At 54.8% G+C, this 18,013-nt stretch overlaps 4 protein-coding genes across 4 annotated transcripts; 3 read left to right on the top strand and 1 right to left on the bottom strand.

Moving 5' to 3' along the window:
- Window positions 1-208: 208 nt before the first annotated feature.
- Window positions 209-4,402, top strand: BDY24DRAFT_402355 (MBP1 family protein). Its single transcript, XM_076642196.1, has 10 exons — window positions 209-529; window positions 660-718; window positions 849-861; window positions 1,003-1,130; window positions 1,310-1,995; window positions 2,075-2,961; window positions 3,046-3,136; window positions 3,214-3,755; window positions 3,870-3,950; window positions 4,053-4,402. Exons 1-10 carry the CDS (start codon window positions 263-265, stop codon window positions 4,083-4,085), a joined length of 2,787 nt encoding a protein of 928 aa, XP_076492921.1. The 5' UTR covers window positions 209-262; the 3' UTR covers window positions 4,086-4,402.
- Window positions 4,403-4,573: 171 nt separating this feature from the next.
- On the top strand, window positions 4,574-6,985 carry BDY24DRAFT_210145 (uncharacterized protein). Its single transcript, XM_076636510.1, has 2 exons — window positions 4,574-6,709; window positions 6,817-6,985. Exon 1 carries the CDS (start codon window positions 4,844-4,846, stop codon window positions 6,677-6,679), a length of 1,836 nt encoding a protein of 611 aa, XP_076492922.1. The 5' UTR covers window positions 4,574-4,843; the 3' UTR covers window positions 6,680-6,709; window positions 6,817-6,985.
- A 1,598-nt stretch (window positions 6,986-8,583) lies between these two features.
- On the top strand, window positions 8,584-12,968 carry BDY24DRAFT_402374 (potassium transporter). The gene is made up of 23 exons (XM_076642197.1): window positions 8,584-8,716; window positions 8,815-8,834; window positions 8,937-8,954; window positions 9,027-9,136; window positions 9,207-9,275; window positions 9,348-9,554; window positions 9,651-9,696; window positions 9,765-9,889; window positions 9,965-10,029; window positions 10,105-10,184; window positions 10,308-10,509; window positions 10,605-10,654; window positions 10,745-10,820; window positions 10,918-11,124; window positions 11,211-11,283; window positions 11,354-11,409; window positions 11,478-11,753; window positions 11,825-11,872; window positions 11,945-12,046; window positions 12,129-12,155; window positions 12,284-12,446; window positions 12,525-12,665; window positions 12,748-12,968. Exons 1-23 carry the CDS (start codon window positions 8,629-8,631, stop codon window positions 12,779-12,781), a joined length of 2,283 nt encoding a protein of 760 aa, XP_076492923.1. The 5' UTR covers window positions 8,584-8,628; the 3' UTR covers window positions 12,782-12,968.
- Window positions 12,969-13,229: 261 nt separating this feature from the next.
- BDY24DRAFT_402381 (autophagy-related protein 13-domain-containing protein) lies at window positions 13,230-17,176 on the bottom strand. The gene is made up of 5 exons (XM_076642198.1): window positions 16,483-17,176; window positions 16,102-16,407; window positions 15,498-16,029; window positions 14,830-15,399; window positions 13,230-14,738 (listed from the first exon to the last, which is right to left on the bottom strand). Exons 1-5 carry the CDS (start codon window positions 16,992-16,994, stop codon window positions 13,365-13,367), a joined length of 3,294 nt encoding a protein of 1,097 aa, XP_076492924.1. The 5' UTR covers window positions 16,995-17,176; the 3' UTR covers window positions 13,230-13,364.
- Window positions 17,177-18,013: the final 837 nt, after the last annotated feature.

Consider the following 18,013-nt stretch of genomic DNA (forward strand, 5'->3'; position numbering starts at 1 on the left):
GAGGAGAGTCCGGGGAAGGTGCCGAAACATGTTGACCTTGACGTCGAGAAATTCTGCTTCTCGTCAGAAACATCGAAGGTTGGCGAGCTCATCGTTCATTTGAGGACGATCTATGCGAAAAACACAGACGGTCGTCAAGGATCGCGTCCTCCCAGCACCTGAGAAGAAAAAAGACAAGGGAGCGAGAGCGATTCGAGACTAGACTTCCACCAACTCTTCCTCGACCCATCCATCCTCCCTCCCTCCCTCTCATCTCTCAACGATGCAGAGTCCCATACCGTCTGCTCATCTCAGCTTTCACAACCTAGCGCAACCTCAAGGATCCCTTCAACCACCTCTACCCTCTTCTTCAGCCGTCCGAGCTCCTCCTTCTTCCTCTCAGCTCGTCGAACCTTCCCTCGTCGGATCTGAACCTGAACCTCCCACGCCGAAACGATTCATTCCTACAGGAGACAGTCAGCTACAAGGAGGAGCGTACGGAGCAGAGATGGCTGCTAAACCCAACGTCTATACAGCTGTCTATTCCTCGGTGAGTTCAACAAGAGAGGAAAAGCAGGCTCGAAGGAGTTGGCCGGATTGGGAGCAGGTCGACTGTCTCCAGTCCATCTCTCGACGGAAAGAAAGCGATTCGAAGCTGACCTTTCTCCGCATTCACTCAGATTCCTGTGTTTGAATGTATGGTTCGAGGAATCGCTGTGATGCGTCGGAGATCGGATGCGTGAGTGGATCCGCCTTCTCCCTTCCTTCCTCCTCCCTCTCCCCTTCCTTCTCCTTTGCCCTTCCTCCTTCGGCTCTCGTCACCAAGCCATCCACTGACTCATCCTCCTCTTCCATCTTCGCTCTCATAGATGGATGAACGCTGTATGTTGGATCACCCTCTTCCCTCCCTGCTCTTGAACCCTCGAGTCGTCCACCTCGATCCGGACGACTCATCAATCGCGTTCGCGTCACGTCCTCTACCCAAATTGACGTGTTGCTTGCTCGCCTTTTCACTTTCGCTAGACTCAAATCCTCAAGGTCGCTGGGATCGAGAAGGGAAAGAGGACGAAAATCCTCGAGAAGGACATCATCCCTGGGCCAGGACCGTACGAGAAGGTTCAAGGAGGGTACGGGAAGTATCAAGGGACTTGGTGAGTCTTCCTCCTTGCCTTCCTTCGTATCTCGTCTTGCTCTACTATGGGTAGCATCAGCTCGAGTCTCCCCTCTCTACGTCGTTCGAGTCGTTAAAGAGAGATCTGCTCTGGATTCCTTTCATTCGAGCTCGAGCTCACCTTCGTTCCTCCTTCCTTCCTTCCCTCCTCCTCCCCAGGCTTCCTCTCGACCGATCTCTCGACCTCGCAACCCTCTACGGAGTCAACAACCTCCTAGCAGCCCTCTTCGACCACAACCTCAGCGATGCAGCAACCGCCGCAGCTCTCCCTACAGCAGGTCGTCAAGCTACTCCTTCGAAGCCTCGGAACTCAACAGCAGGTCGTCCTCCCCAGCCTCGACAGCTCACCCTCCCTTCTCATCCCTCAACCTCTGGACTCCCTTACAACCCCAACAACGCTTCTCCCTTCCAACCCGTCCCTCACATCTACCACCATCCCATTCAACCAGCTTCCCACGGCGGCCAGCTCTACGGAGGTCCTCAAGCGAGTCAAGCTCAGATGATGACCTCGTCCTCCTCCTACCCTCAGCACTTCGCCCCTCAGCAGTACCAACCCCAGCAAGCGTCGTCGTCGAAACGGCCGAGACAGGATGATGGAGAAGAGGAAGCCAGGAGAATGGATCAGCTTGCTGAGGAGCATCGGAGAGTGGCAGCGGGAGTGATGCAGTTTCCAGGAGGAGGCTACCACGGAGGATCGGAGCCCTACGGAGGAGACTCGTCGATGGGACCTCCCTCGTCGAAGAAGATGCGTCCCTCGGAGGGCCCTCCGTATCAAGGAGCAGCCTTCCAGAACTCTCCTCACCTTCAGGAGTCGACGCCGTCGAGGTCTACCCCGGTCGCTTCAAGTTCGTTCTTTCTCGACTCACTCCTTCGTCCTGAATGCTTCTGAAGGATCGAATACTGACCTGATTTCCCACCCTTCAGGTCCGTCAGCAGTCGCATCGTCGTCTCGTCAACCCATCGCCTCAGGATCAGCTCTCCCACCTCCTCCTCCTCCCGTCGCAGCCTCCTCTTCCACACCAGCAGCTCTCAACGGAACTTCGTCGTCGAGCACCTTCCCGCCTACCTCCTCCCTCGTCCCTTTCACTCGGTTCGCTTCCAAACCCTCGGATCCAGCCAACAACCCCGATCCCTCTCGTCAACGAGCTCTCCTCCTCGGCTTCTTCGACCACACCTCCTCCTCAGACCCAACAGGATCCGACGACCCTGTCGACCCAACAGTCCTTCTCCCCGATCCCTCAGATACCTTCGATCCCAACCTCGTTATCGATTCCTACGGTCACACCGCCCTCCACTGGGCCTGCTCTCTCTCTCGACCCAACCTCGTCTCCTTCCTCCTCGCCCGAGGAGCAGATCCCCATCGAGGAAACTACGCAGGAGAAACCCCTCTCATTCGATCCGTCCTCGCTACCAACCATTACGATACCCAATCCTTCGCCGCCGTCCTCTCAACCCACAACGACGAGCTCTCCTCCACCCTTCGAACCCTCGACACGTCGCATCGGACGGTCCTTCACCACATCGCTCTCGTCGCTGGGATGAAGGGACGAGCTGCTTCGGCGAGGTACTACCTTGAGGCTGTGCTAGAATGGATAGCGAAGAACGAGGGGCTGGGAGGTGGAACGACGGGGAGTGGGAAAGGGTTCAGGACGATCGTGGACATCGTGGATTGCAACGGGGATACGGCGTTGAACATCGCTGCTAGAGTTGGGAATCGGAGTTTAGTGGGGCTGTTCTTGTCGGTGCAGGCGGACAAGACGATTCCGAACAAGATGGGACTGAGAGCTGGAGATTACGGGTGCGAGGAGGAGGTGAGTTCGATTTCGACGCGTCTGTCCTCTCTCCCTCTCCAGGTCTCGAAGCTGACTTCTTGTTTCACTTCATCTCTTCCCCAGGCTCTTCGAATTTCACCAGCAGAAGAAGCTGTCGCCGCCATTCGAGAGCCTCCTCCAGGTCCTATTCAGAAGTCGAAGGACGTGATTGCAGGTTCGTTCTCTCTCCTCTCCTTCTCTTCTTCCTTCTCCCTCGTCTCGCTGCCACTGACCTCCCCCTCCTTCCCTCAGACCTCACCAAAACCATCGAATCCCTCTCGGAATCCTTCCTCGCCGAGATCAAAGTCAAGCAGGACGTCCTCACCGTCACCGAGTCCCACCTCCGAGGAGCGACCAAAACGCTCTCCTCGGAACGTCGTCGCATCAAATCCCTCCGTTCGAAGCTCACCGAACTCGACTCGATCAACATCCGAATCAAGAACGTCCAGCTCGCTCTCGTCGAGGAGGAGATGTTCGATTGGTCGGGGAGGTACGGAGCCGATGGGTCGCCCGTCTCGAACACGTCGGGAGGGAGCTTCGTGTTCAGGGAGGACGTGCCGTCGAGTGTGGTGGTGGAGGATGGGGAGGTGGATCCTAGTCCGAAGTCTTCTGGGAAGGGAGGGTTGATGGATCAGGTGGTGGAGCTGAGGAGGATTGCGGTTTGGCAGGAGAGGGTGGAAGGGCTGTTAAAGGAGAGGATTAGGATGGCGGAGGTGAAGAGAAGGGAGAAGGAAGTGATGTTTAGGAAGATCATTGCGATCTGTTCGAATGTGCCGTTGGAGTTGATCGGGTCGGTGAGTTCGAGTTTTCATGCTTTCCGTGTTCCGTTTGGGGGGCGGGCGTGAAGGAGTGAGAGAGGAGACGTCGCGACTGATTTGTTGGTTGTTCATATCTTCGTCCGTTTTCAGATGCTCGACACTCTGATAACGGCTGTGGAGAGCGATGGGGAGGGACTGGATGTGGGTCGGGTCACTGGGTTCATGAACAAGGTGCGTTTCCGAGAGGAAAAGGAGGGAAGGGAGGAGACGCGTCCGATCTTCGACTCTTACTGACTTTGACGCGTTTCTCTCTCTCGCTGTCCTTCCGTCCAGGTCCGACAACAGCAGCAGCAATCTCAGCGCTAGCATCCCATATCTTTTCCTGTATCTCTGCTCTGCCTCTCGACCTCTAATCTTTCCATCATCGTTTGCTTTCTGGGTTTGCTCTTGGACCGTCCGTCTTTGTTTTTTTCTCGTTGCTTATGTCTTTGCTCTTGAATGCTTCTCGGTTTCTCTCCCAGTTCCTCTCACCCTCAAGACCTTCTACCAGAATGGAGAGAAGGGAAAGGGTGACGGGCACATCACTTTGGGCGTTCTTGCTTCACATCGGGGAGGGAAACGTTTGCTGCTACTGTTTCGGCTTAGACGTAATAGACTTGTTTATGAAAATCGATTCAGCGGCGAGCTCTACTACTCGAGAAAGGAACTGAGAAGCGAGAAGGTGGGAAAGCGGCGCCTTGACGACGAGACCCAGGGGAAAGAGGAGGAAAACCATCTTCCCCTTTTCGAGCTGGAGCTGGTAAAAAATCCTCCTTCGATTCTGTGAATCCCAACGGCATATATTCTCAGTCAATCTCCGGGCGAAAACTAGGGTTGTTCAGTTGGGAGAGGATCGTCTCAACCTCGTCTGTCCTTTTCTCCCCGCGATCGCATCCTCTTCGGCGGTGTCTCTCCAGCTCCCTCCGTTCTCTTCTCTTCTTGTTTCCAAACTCTCACCCTCTCCAGCAGCACCCAACCCAACCCACTGATCGGCCACCCCTACACCCCCGCTCCTCTTGCAACTCTTTCTTGCACGCTCCTTCTCGACTGTATCCGCCGTTGAGGCCTAATTCCTCCCTCCCTCCATGTCTTCTTCTTCTTCTTCTTCCCGCCATCGATCTCACCATCATCGTACTCCTCCTCCTTCCTCCTCCAAGCTCTCGTCCTCTCCTGTTCAGTCTCGTATTGGACTTGGAATCCTCGTTGCCGTCGTCGTTGGACTCGTCCTGAGCGGTCAACTCCAAACCGTCTGGAAACGATGGGATCACAAGAACAAGGAGAGAAGAAGCGACCTTCTAAGGGAAGAGCTCTTGAAGCAGGCAGACGAAGAACCAGAGAAGGACAAGGCAGGAGGAGGAGGAGGAGGAGGAGGGGAGGGCACCTCTTCGGTGGGAGGAGGAAGAGCGAAGAAGAGGAAAGGAAGCGTCACAAAGACTCCCCTTCCTTCTTCTGAGGGTCTTCTAGTAGCAGGTTCAGATGGAGCCAGATCGAGATCTTCAAGTTTCAACCCTCAACATCATCCACCCACTCCAACCACCGCTTCGACCCTGAAACCGTCCGCCTCCTCCCCCTCTCCAGCTTCCTCCTCGTCCTCCTCCTCCTCCCTTCTTCCAACCTCAACCATCCTCTCCAACACCTCCTCCAGCTCTTCTGCACCCACTCATGCTCAATCATCGTCGGAAATCACCTCCCACTCTTCGACAACGTCCTCGACCTCCTCCTCCTTCTCCTCCAAGGTTACACCGTCCAAACATCTCCTCCCTCCTCCTCCCATCGTTCAACCTCCGATCGTAGAGGAAGACGAAGGAGGAGACTTCCAACTCGTCGGTCCAGCAGGGAAGAAGGCTGCGGCGGTGACAAAGTCAAGCAAGAAGGCAGCGAAGAAGGCGGCAGCAGCTTCAGCTTCAGCTTCCTCAGCCAAGGGGGTCTTGTCGTCGTCAAAGACCTCCACTCCCGCGTCCATCCTCCTCTCTCCTCCTACTCCCTCGTCCTCCAGCTTGCCGTCCCCACAGCCCTCCCACTCCTCCAAAGCTCCTTCATCGCCCTCGTCGAGCTCGGTCCCGGTCCTCGTCGCTCAGCCTCAAGCTCAAGCTCAAGCTCAACCAACCGCGAGCTCGACCACCACAGCTCCCTCCTCTCCTTCCTCCATCATCGCACCCTCCTCCTCTACTTCCGAATGGGACTGGATCCCAGCTCCTACCTCCTCCCACTCCTCCTCGTCGAACGCCGTTGCGTCAGGATCGAACTCGAACGCTCAATCCTCGGAACTCGTCACTTTGAGGACAGCCTTCTCTGAGGCTCAGACCGAGATCGAGAAGCTTCAGTTCCAGCTTGCAGAGTCGAGGGATGCCAGGACGTTGGATAGTGAGAGAAGGTTGATGGAGTGGGAGAAGAGGGAGAAAGACCTTAGGGTCAGGGTTGCTGAGGAAGAGAAGAGGAAGTGGGAGGTGTGGGACGGAGAGAGACGAGGGAGAGAGAGCCAGGTGAGTCTTCGAATGTATTCCTGCTCGTTTTTTGAAGAAAGATATGGCTCGACCCTCAAGACAGAGACTGACTTGCTTCCTCGTCTCTTGCTCTTTCCGAACCAAACAGCTCCAGTACCAACTCCACCACCTCTCCCTCCAACACGCGTCTCTCGTTCATCACGCTCGAGGGATGGAGAACGTGCTCAGAGAGCTCAACCACTCTGCTCCTTCCCTTCTTCCAACTCCCACCACCTCTCCCAACGCGACGATGCGACGAGGAATGAGGAACGACGGGAGGAGGTCGCCTTACGTGAACAACGGAGGAGGAGGAGGAGGAACGCCGAACGGAGTCGTGCAGCAGAACGGAGGATACTTGGGAGTTCATGGTGGGATGGGAGTGAACGGAGCTGGTGCTCGAGGAAAGGAAGGGGGTGGGCAGTGGGGAGAGGAGGTTGAGGTTGATCAGAGTGTAGTCTTCAGTGTCCTGTGAGTTTTTTGATCCGCTCGACTCTTCACGTCCCGCTCTACTTCAGGCGACCGAACAAGTCTCGAACTGACTTCTCTTTTCATCTCCACCTTCGTTGTCTCAACAGTAAAAACCCTGCCGTCATCCCTCAAGCTGTCCTCGAGAAACCTCGGGAAGGATCCGTCGACTCAGGCAACTCCTCCTCCCACAGCTCGACCTCCCTCCCCGACTCCCTCTCCCACTCTCCTCCCGAACTCGTCTTCGCTTCCATCGCTTCCTACGACATGAACGCCGCTCCCATTCGACCCATCTCTTCCAACCACAACCACCACAACCACAGCCGCAACCACGGTCGACCTCTCCCTCTTCACCCAAACCTCTCGCACTCGTCGCACGTCCCCAACCTCGTCTATCCTACTCCTCCCTCGGCCATCGGATCCTCCTCCGCTAGCGCATCGAGTGGATCCAGCGTTACCTCACCTACGGGATCGCCCTCACCGTCGGGCGAGATGGCTTTGCTCGATTCGGTCGAGGAGGAGGTGGGAGGAGATCTCGGTCCAGGGAGAGGGAGGACGAGAGGTGGACGACCCGGAGGAGGACCTCCTACCAGTGAAGGGTTGACACTCTCTGTGCCGTCGTTGTCGACCACGCTTTCTCCTGCTTCGACGTCCGAAGAGGAAGGAGGAGCGACGTCGACGACGAACGAGGAACCGGAGACGCCGCTGTTCGCCTCGATCCTGAGACCGGTGGTTGGATCGGCGTCGATGCCTACTCTCGGGGAGGATACTAGAAGGGAGGCGGCTGGTATTTAGGGTCGAGGAGACTCTCGACTTCGTGCTTTCATTCCATAGAACTCCCTCTCCCTTCGACGCGTCCCCTTCTCCCATTTGCTTCCTTTCCCTTTTCTCTTCTTCGTCTTTTCTTCTAGACTTGACACATCCCGTCTCGTTTCGTTTCACTTCGACTCTTATATTCCCTGCGGCCTTTTCTATATCCCTCTTCCTCCTGCCCGTATCACGAACTATTTCTCTCTCTTTCGTCTCCATTCTTACGCTCTTCTCGTCTCGAATTTCACGTCCGTACCCCTTCTCTCGTACACCCCACAGTCGCTTTGCCCATTCCTGCACCCAAAAACTCGTTCTACTTCCTTATTTTACTACTCTACCATGTAGCCTCGCTCCCTTCTCCTTCCCCTTCTTGGACGCTCGACTGCGTTCTTCATTTTCTCGTCCGTCCCCCCCCCCCCCTTAACCCTGCGCCTACCGCCCAAAAGTTCTTACTCTTGCTTTGCTTTAACCCCTTTCTCTTCTCTTAGTCTTTTCCTCGCCTTTCGTCTTTCTCTAGCAACGTCTCGTTTTCGCACACGTACACCGTTTCTCGCTCACGTCCTTTTCTATGGATTTTTTTTTTCGATCGTTCGCTTTTGAGATGGAAAGAGGCCCTTGTTCCTGGGGTGGGAGGGAGTGCAGGAATGGGAGGACGTACGGGTGAAGAGGGGAGGGAGAGAGGGAGGAAAGCGACGACGCGTTCGAACTTCACGGTGAGTCTTCCTTTGTCCACTGCTCGTGAACTCGATACACAAAAAATGGCGGCGAAACTGACTTTGACTCATTATAATACACCGTTTCGGGCAGATCTTCTTCGTTGCGGTTGCCGGAAAGGATCAACGTTGAGTCGCGTCGCGTCTCAGATCGTCTTCCCCGACCCTTCCTTCTCTCCTCTTTTCCCGAAGGTCACTCTTCCCTTAATCCCTCATCTCAACTGCTCTATTGGACCTCTAACATCTTCGATCACTCTGCTGCTCCCAGATTTTCATCCCTTCAGCCCATGAGGCGCGCGCCATTTTCGCCAGCTGATTACCCTCTTTCGTTCCTCTTTTTTTTTTAGCTAGCTCGCTCCTTCGACTCAGCCCCCAACCACAACTACCATCAACTCAAGCATGTCGACAATCAAGATTCTCTCAGATCGAAGACAGACGGAAACCAAAGGGCTCAGAGCTCTCGCTGCGATGGCTTTCTCTGGACTTGGTGAGAGAGCTCGACGCGTTGAAAGAAGGGGCTGTGGGGAGATGATGGGAAGACAACGAGCTGATCTTTGTTGTCGGATTGATACTTGGAATACGAAGGAATCATCTACGCTGATTTGGTGAGTCTCCCAGGGACGGTTGGGAGACGGAAGAGAGGTTCGAAAGGATAGGGAGGAACCGTCGAAGCTGACCTGACCTCGTTCTCCTCGCCCTTCTCGAAGGGCACCTCGCCTCTCTACGTTCGTCTGTCTCTCCCTCGTATCTCTCCCCTATACTTTCCAGCTAATCAAACCCTTCTTGACGGTTCTCAGACCATGAACGGACTTTGGCCTGCGAGTGGACCGGTTCCTTCGACGGAGGACGTCGTGGGAGGGACCTCAGCTCTCTTCTGGGCTCTCACTCTCGTTCCTCTAGTCAAATAGTGAGTTCATACGAGCTCGAATCCCATTTAGTCTTTCCGAGCTGACTCGTATTCAATCGCTTCACTCCAGCGCCATCATCTGCTTGTACTTCGGAACGGACGAGGGAGAGGGAGGATGTTTCGCTCTTTTCGTTGGATTGTGAGTTCGCCTTTCCTCTTTCCTCGACGCCGAGACTTATCTCTATCTGTCCTTCGTCCCCCCGCGTATCAGGTTCCCTCCTCGAACCGCATCGGACGACGACCGAGAGCTCACCCAGTACTCAGCCAAAGACGAAAGAGTCCTCGACTCGACTCCCGTCGATCGAGCTGGGAGCGGCCTTTTGAGGAAGAGCAAGTGGCCCCTCATGGCTTGGGCTCTGTTTGGAACTGCTTTGATCATCGCCGACGGGGTCTTGACCCCTGCTGTGTCCGTCGTCTCGTTCGTACACTTTCCCTTGCTCGGCTCGTTCTCTTCTCGTGCCGTTGCTCTTCGTCTTCCGTCGACTCACTCATCTTCACCTCCGCTTCTCCACAGTGCCGTTGCCGGAATCGCTGTCGCAAGACCCAACGTCACTGATTCCGTGAGAAAAGGACAGGTTCGCTCTGTTCGAGACGCGTCGCTGACCCGACGTCTTCGTCTCCATTCCAGACGGTTCCCATCTCAATCGCTTTCCTGGTCGTTCTCTTCCTCGTCCAGAGATGGGGAACTCGTCGCATCTCTTGGTTCTTCTCTCCTGTCATGCTCGTATGGTTTCTCCTTCTCGCTGGGACTGGGTGAGTCTACCGCATTCGTTTCGTTGTTTCCTCCCTCCTCCGACTGACTTCACCGCCCTCCTCGCCAAACCTTAGAATCTCCAACATCCTCGCCTACCCTGGAATCTTCAGAGCTGTTGATCCCTCAAGAGCGATCATGTGTGAGTCTTTCCTTCTTCTTCTCTTTCCTTGGAGGGAAATCTTTCTCTGAGCTTTCGTATCGTTTTTCGATCAAGTCTTCGTCCGAACCAAGAACTACGACGCCCTTGGTGGAGTTATACTCGGATTAACGGGAGCTGAAGCTATGTTTGCGTCGGTGAGTCTTCTCGAAGGTCGAAGAGTATCGAGGGTCGAAGAAGGTCGACGCGTCCGAGATGTCGACGGCTTTCACTTCTCTGATTATCAAACTGACGCAGTTTCTTTCTTGATTCCACTGAAGCTCGGACAATTTAACCCCTCATCCATCCGTATGGGATTCGCTCTCGTCTACGTCTCGGTCGTTCTCGCCTACTTCGGACAAGGAGCGAGGCTCATTCGAGACGGAGCCGAAGTCCTTCCCTCGCTGTTTTACCTCACGATTCCTGGCGGTGTCGGAGGTGTGCTTTACTGGGTCCTCTTCGTGGTTGCCATAGGAGCGTGTCGTGAGTTTTCATCCAGTTCCTCTGCCGACTTCCTCTCGAAAAGCTTCCCTGACTCGTTCTCTTTCCTTTCACGTCTCCTCTTCTTCTTTCACCAGTCATTGCATCTCAAACCCTCATCACCGCTGTTTTCTCCCTCTCTCAACAAGTCAGCAGCGCGGAAGGAAATCCTGCAATCGGATGTCGAACGAAGCTGACTCGTCGACGCGTCCCACTCCGCCTCCTCTTCCCTCCTCAGCTCATCAACATGAACGCCGCTCCTCATTTCAGAATGAAGCAGACGTCATCTCAAAATCAAGGGCAGGTTTACTTTGGTGGGTCCCTCTTATCTCGAATCACGTTCGATCCGAGCTGCTCGTCTTTGACCAATCCACTGAAGCTCTCTCCTACGACCGTCGTTCTCCTCGCCAGCATCGATCAACTACGCGTTACTCATCGCCGTCGTCGCCGTCGTTGGAGGGTTCCAGACCGGAGTCGGACTCAGCCACGCCTTTGGATTTTCCGTCGCGACGGTTTTCTTCGTCACAGACACCTTCCTCTTCCTCTCGATTCCCTTCGTTAAGGATCTCGCCTGGATCTTTGCTATCCTTTACTTTGTCTTCTACGCCTTCATCGACGGTGAGTTCTGGATAGCAGAACCTTCCCCAATGGCGGCCGTCTCTGACCCTCTCTTTCTCTTCCTTCTCCGACCTCTCTTTTCGAAGGTCTCTTCTGGGGAGCGACTCTCAAGAAGGTCCCTGAAGGAGCTTGGTTCCCTCTTGGCTTGGGAGGGATCTTGTGAGTCCATCAATCCATTCAATATCGGACGAATGCGCCGTGCTAACGACGCGTTTTTTGGTTTTCTCAGAACGATCGCTCTCCTCTTTTACACCTACTTCCGCTTGAAGGAGGATAAGTTTGACGGTAAGATGACTGTTCGCCTTCGTCTGACTCCTTCGTCGGTCTCTGATCTGACCTCGGTCGTTCCGAAGACTTCAATAAATCGAAACTCAGCAGAATCATCTTCCGATCCGCCAACTTGGCCGACCTGCGTTCAGCAGACGAGAAGCGAGTCACCTTCGAAGAACCGGTCGCTAAACCCATCACTTCCGAAACCGTCCTGAACCAGCTCGAGCTGGTCCCTTCGAGCTCAACAGCCCATGCAGGGAGGGAAGAGGAGGAGGACGAGCTTCCCGCTCAACCCGACGAGAGGCTTTGGCTTGCGATCCCTGAAGGACATCTCGAACTGGCTCGAATCCCTACCTTCGGTGAGCAGCTATTTATCGTTTCCTTTTGAGATCGCTTTCCTTCTTACAGCTGAAGGGTGTTTTTAAACAAGCTATCTTCCACAAGACGTCGTCGACGGGTCGAGGAGTTCCTGCCGTCTGTTCGTCCCCCTCTTTCCCTTTTACCTCTAAAACATATCTCTCTGACGACGCTCACATAATATCTATATCAGTCCAAACCTTCCTGCGACGATGGCCTTCGCTACCTCGAGTCGTCATCTTCCTTTCCACTCGGGTTGTTGGTCTCGCTCACGTCGAGGAGGAGGATCGATATCGTGAGAGGGTTTCTCCCCGTCGTCACGCCACCTTGAATCTGTATTGCTCACACTTGCTCCCATCCTCTATCCCTTCTTCAAGTCATCAGCAAAGTCCGAAGCCTCGAAGGTGAGTAACCTAATCTCGTCACGCGTTTTCGTTCCCTTCTTCCCTCTCGGACCTCCCGTCTTTCTCTTCCCTTTCAAGACGTTTCCGAGTTAATTTATTGCCTACAACCTTCCTTCAACCTCTTGCAGGCTTTTACGGCGTCACCGTTCGCCTTGGATTCCGAGATCAGCTCCCAAACTTCGTGCGAGATCTTCTTCCTCGAATCATCGCCATGGAGGCCGCCTCGAATCCAGTCACAGCCGAGAGGCACGTCAAGGAGATCATCGAAGCCGGAAAAAACACTACCCATATGTTCGTGAACTCTGCTTCGCCCTTCGATTTCTCGAAGACGTCGAAGAAGAACCTGACCGAGACTTTGCTTTTTCTCAGCCTTCCCAACTACGTCCTGGAATCGAGGCTTCGAGGAAACGAGCCCTGGCCAGTCGTTAGACGATGGATGATAGAGCAGGTGTACGACCGAATTCGAGTCATGTTTCCGGACGAGAGGGCTCGAGGAGATGGAAACGAAAAGTGAGTCGCAGGACGCGTCGCGTCTCTTCGCCTTTGAACACTGATGCTGAACCTTTTGTTCGCTTCTCCTACTGCTTGTTAGTGTCATTCACGTCGGAGTCCCCGCTGCAATTTAGACTTCTCGTTGGAACGTAGCCCCTCGCCGTCCGTCCCTTCTCTTTGCCGGACTGCAGTCTATCTATCGTTCCTTCTTTCGACTCCCTCAACCCCGCTCGCTTCTTTCCCCTCCCGAGTAGTGTAACATAAGAACATTTATTGCCTTGCGACATATCCCATGTTGTTTAACGAGCTTCAGACTCCTCACTCGACCTCACTTTGATGCACAATCTCCTCGAGAGGAAAAGTTGTGTTCACTCTCGACTGTACTGTATTCGCATTCCCTTCTTCGTCTGTATTGTAACTCCCAGACCGACTTCGAATGAAAGCAACGGATCTGTTCTCGTTCAACCTCTTCAACTCACAAGAAGGTCGCGTCTTGCTCGAGCCGGCCAGGTTCGAAGGTCGAATCAATCCACATCGCTTCTTCATTGCCCCGAGACTCGATCGAGTAGGTGCTCCCTCTGGTAGTCTCTAACTATCATAAAATCATCAGACTCTAAGCAAAGCATCCGAACCCAAAAGCAAGTGAGAGCAAAATGCAAAGAAACATCAACTTCGACTCAATCCCGCTCTCCTCCCCTCGTCTCATTTCCTTCCCAATCATCCACTTCTCCCATAACCACCCCCACCCCCACTCCCACTCGTCCACCCTCCCGAGCGTCCCATCGCACTCCCAACCTCGCTGTGGTACTCCAACCCAGCTTTCCTTCCCACACTCCCCGCTCTCCCTCCAGGAAGACCAGCAGCCCCTGCACCCGGTGAGAACGATCTCCCTCCCGTCGGCTGCGAGTGCATCGTAACGGGTGGTTCCTCATCCAACCCGAGCTCGAACCGTCCGAGCACATCGTCCTCCTCCGCTTCGTCGAATCCTCCTCCGATGACTTGAGGTGGAGAGGACGATCCAGCGCTGAGAGCGAACGGAGCTGAGGAGAGGGAGAGAGGTGGGCTGGTTGATAAAGGGGAAGTTGGGATGGGTGGGTTGCTAGTTGTGGTGGGGGTGTAGGCGTAGTGGGGTTGAGGGAGGTGGTGCTGACGAGAGTAAGAAGGTCCGGGAGATTGAGAGGGAGTTCGACTCGATCCTGCCGTCGAAGGAAGGTAGGTTGTGTTGGTTCCGACGAGACTTGGGCTTCTCGATCCGTCTCTTGAAAGACTGCTTGCGAACCCTCCAGGTCCAGTGAAGGTTGATGACGAACCAGCCGCGGCTCGAAGGGACGACGCGTTTGGGGATCCGAGCGGGAGGAGGTTCGGCGACCAGCGTCCTCCTCCGTCGTTGGGCATCGAAGAAGGTAGAGGAACATCGGAAGGTTCGGTTGCTGCCAGACCTGGGGATCCGAGTGAGGAGAATCCACCTCGCATGAGAACGGGAGGTTTCCGTTCTCGAGGGGAGCGGAGTTTGTCTGCTGGTGAGGACGAGAGGGGAGAGAGGGTGGAGAGGATCGGGTTGGGAGATGCTGAGGTTGCGAAGGATGAAGTGGAGGAAGGTCCAGCGAGTGGGGAAGAGGTTGAACCGACGGACGATTTGGCGAACGAGGGGGCTTCGGTTGAGGCCCGAAGAGGGGAGGGAGCGATGGGAGAGGTAGCGAGGGATCGTTTGGTCGGTGGACTGATGTTGAGATGGAGTCCTCCTTGTGAACCTGTCGAGGAAGTAGGAGGAGAGAGACCCGAAGGCGAGGTGGCGGAAGAGGAAGATTCGATCCCTTCAAGGACGGTTCCACTCGATGCTGGACCGAAACCCGTGTACGAGGCTGCCATGCGCTTGAGGGCCTCCGAGAGTTGGGATTTGGTCGTTGGTTGTGGGGAAGCGGTGAGGGAGACTCGTGCTAGAGATGAAGAAGAGATGGGGGAGGGAAGGAAGGAGGAGGACCCGAGGGTGAGGGGAGCGGAGAGAGTTGGACGACTGTCGATGAGGTTGACGAAAGCTGCTAGCTCGGCGTCGGCCTCGAGAGCGCTGTTGGCTGCTGAGAGGATGCTTTGCTGCAAGAAAGGAAGAGAGAAAGGACCGAAAGAAGAGATCAGCGTTCGAGTTGAGACTGCGACGCGTCGAAAAAGGTGTGACGGAACTTACTCCTCGAGTAAGCGATCCTCCACTTCCACCTCCACTTCCCGTCCTCGTTATCGGAGCTGCGACCTGTTGTCTCGTTATGCTGCTGGCGACTGAGCTCGAAAGCGTGCTAAAACTCCTCCCTTGACGATGTCCGAAGCTCGACGAGTACCGTTTCGACATGGGAGGAGCGATGGGAACGGCTGGAGTGGTCGAAGACGATGACGAGGGAACCGCCGTTGGAGTCGAGCCAGTTCCTCCTCCCGAAGAAGGTGATCTTGGAGAATCCGGCATCGAGAGGGGGAGGGGAGGGTACTGGGAAGCTGCCGACGAGGTATTTGAACGACTGATCGGAATGGGTTGTTGCATGTGCGATCCGACTTCTCGAGAGAGGGAGCTGAGTCCCGAGGGACGAGGTTGCATGAGGGACGAGGAGGGCGATGCTGTGTACGAGGAAGGAGTTGGGTTGGTCGAGGATCGGAAGGGAGCTGGGGATGGGAGAGGAGAGGAGGAGAGAGTTCCGGATCTGAAGGTTTGGATCGAGTTGAGGGTGGGGCGCCGGCCGAGGGATAGAGAGGAAGGGGAGTGGGAAGTCTGTGGTGTTTGATTGAAGAAGAAGGGGAAGAGAATGGGTCAATCAACGCGTCAAAACGAACGAACGACGCGTCGAAAAGGTGAACCGAAGAGTTCACCTTATCGTCTCCATAGAAGCTACTCCTACGAGCCCTCGAGTCTAATGGCACCGGAACTCCCACCCTCTCTTCCACATCGGAACTTCTCCTCCCTCGTTCCATCGCCTCAGCTCCGTAGCCAGACTCCGTAAACGATCTCCCCGACGCACCACTCCCACTCCCACTCCCTCCACCACTCAAACTCTCCAACATAGCTCTCGACGACACGCTTCCGAACTTGGGTCGTTGAGCGTAGGTCGCACTGAACTGCCGTGGCTTCGTGACTGATTCCGGAGGGAGGGAGTCGGGGAGAGCGAGTTGAGAAGGGAAAGGAGTCGTTTGGGCTGAGGAGATTGGACGTGGTTCTGGTTTAGGAAGGGAGGGGCTAGTTCTTGTCGTCGAAGAGGTGGTGGCAGTGATGGTAGATTTGGGTTGCTGAGCCATGCTGGGAGTGAAGTAGTCCTCGTTGAGGAGGTTCGAAGACGCGACGGTGTCCTTGTCCTCGATGTAGAACTGGAGGTTGGGTCGATAGCTCCCCTGAAGAGTGAAGTTGCTGCCGAAGTAAACCAACCAAGGTCAGTTCCCCTCCTCTACGTTCAAAAGCTCAGAAGATCAAGCAACTCACCCGTACATATGCTCCACGCCCTCGAACTCCCACTTCTCCAACTCCTCCTCGACGAGACCACCCTCGAGCTCGATCGGTTCCTCCAAGCCAACGCACCCCGAATCCCTCGGAGCGTGACCTTCCTGGTACGCTATCGCTCCTATCCGAAAGCCTGTAGCTCTCCTTCCTCCTCGTATCCGTCGCTGAAGTCGATGAGCCGGTAACAAGCGGAGGAGGGTGTAGAGCGCTCGAAAGAGGGGGATCAGACGTTTGTACGTTCCCGAGTTGTTGAGATGGGAGAAGGGCGTGGTTTGGGAGATGTTGGTACTGTAGTAGAGGACAGAGGTCAGTTCTCGACAGCGAGGAGAAGAAAAGAGACGAGAGGGAAAAGGTCGAACTCACTCGAGACCGATCCTCCATCTCTCGATAACGAAGTTGGGGTTCCTCCCATTCCCTCCTGATCTCCTCGTCTTTATCCTGCCAGACTCTCCATCCCTCGGTTCAAACATCAAGACTTGATTCTCGCCTACGGCTGTAAGATCGAGGACAAACTCGATAACGAAAGCTGGGACCTTCCCCAATGGTCCTTCCTCCCAGGCTCCCCTTGACCTCCCTGCTCCTGCTCCTCCTGCTCCTCCTCCTCTTCCACCAGCACCAGTACCACCAGCACCACTGATCTCTGCACTACTACTGGGAGGCGGATAGGTTAAGGAGATGGATCTGTAGACGATGAGTTCCTGTTTAAAGTGATCCTGAGCTGGGAGGTCTAGATTGAACCAACGAGATGGCGAGGGAGTCGATTTCGGAGGATCGAAGCCGGTAAGACGAGATTCGCAGAGAGTTTGGCAAGCCTTCTTGAACCATTGCTGCGCGAGTTGATCCGATTTCGATTGAGGAGGACGAGAGGAGGACATCCCCACGAGAAGGACGGAGGGACGGGGAGGGAAGGTCGGTGGATGACTCGCGATGAGAAGAGAAGGAAGAAGCGAAACCAGTCCTATTAGAGATGAGAGAGAGAGAGAGAGGAGGAGAGAGAGGAGTAGATAGAGCTGGGAGTTCGATGAGGTCCAGGTGGTGGTGGGAGGATGGTGATGGTTGAGGGGAGAAGACGAAGAAGGAAGCGAGATGGTGAGCTTCGGCTTTTCCTTCCTTCCTTCCTTCGAATTTGAATGTACCGACCAAAAATCTGAAGGGATCAGAGCCGGGAAAATCTCTAGTGAGGTAGAAACCTTGATAATCGAGTCTTAAAACTTTCGATGAGGCAGCAACGAGGAGCTCACGAACTGAAAGCTCGCGAGTGGGCTGAGCTCCTTCCTCCTCTCCATTCTTATTGCTTCTTCTGCCATCTGCTCCTTCTTTCCGCAAATTCGAACCTGCTTCTGTACCCAATCCGGCACAACGAGAATCTCTTGTGCGATCCAGCCAACAATCTCCAACCTCCACGACCCGACAGGCTTGCCACGACGACGCGTCGCTCCTTGCACGAAGGAGAGCTTTCGTTCGCCGCACAGCAGCTTTTCCTCCTCTTAGAGCAGCTGAAACTCTCCCTTTTATGTCAAATTGTCACACCCTGTCAGAAAAACCCCAAACAAACAAGCAAAAAAGTCCTGTAAAACACGCGTCGACCTGAACAACCGACGCGATTGTAAACGAGTTCGTAGGTCAGTCTCAATCAACTTTTCAAGCTCGAGCATTCTCGTACTTCATTGATTTAAGCCCCGATAGCTCGTTCCGAGCTGAAAGTAGACCTTAATGCATGACGACCACCCTCACCCACTCCTGAAAAGCCTGCTTCAGTCGCTTTGATCTCAAGCTCGAATTCGCGACGTGTGGACCTCCCTTCCTCCACGACTCTTTTGCTTAAGCCCGAACACTTCTTGCATACCACCGTCTTCTCTCGTGCTTTTACGCTTTTGACTTCGGACTCGTCGAG

This window comes from Mrakia frigida, assembly GCF_051309035.1.
Source record: "Mrakia frigida strain ATCC 22029 unplaced genomic scaffold BDY24scaffold_40, whole genome shotgun sequence".
NCBI classification, from domain to species: Eukaryota; Fungi; Basidiomycota; class Tremellomycetes; order Cystofilobasidiales; family Mrakiaceae; genus Mrakia; species Mrakia frigida.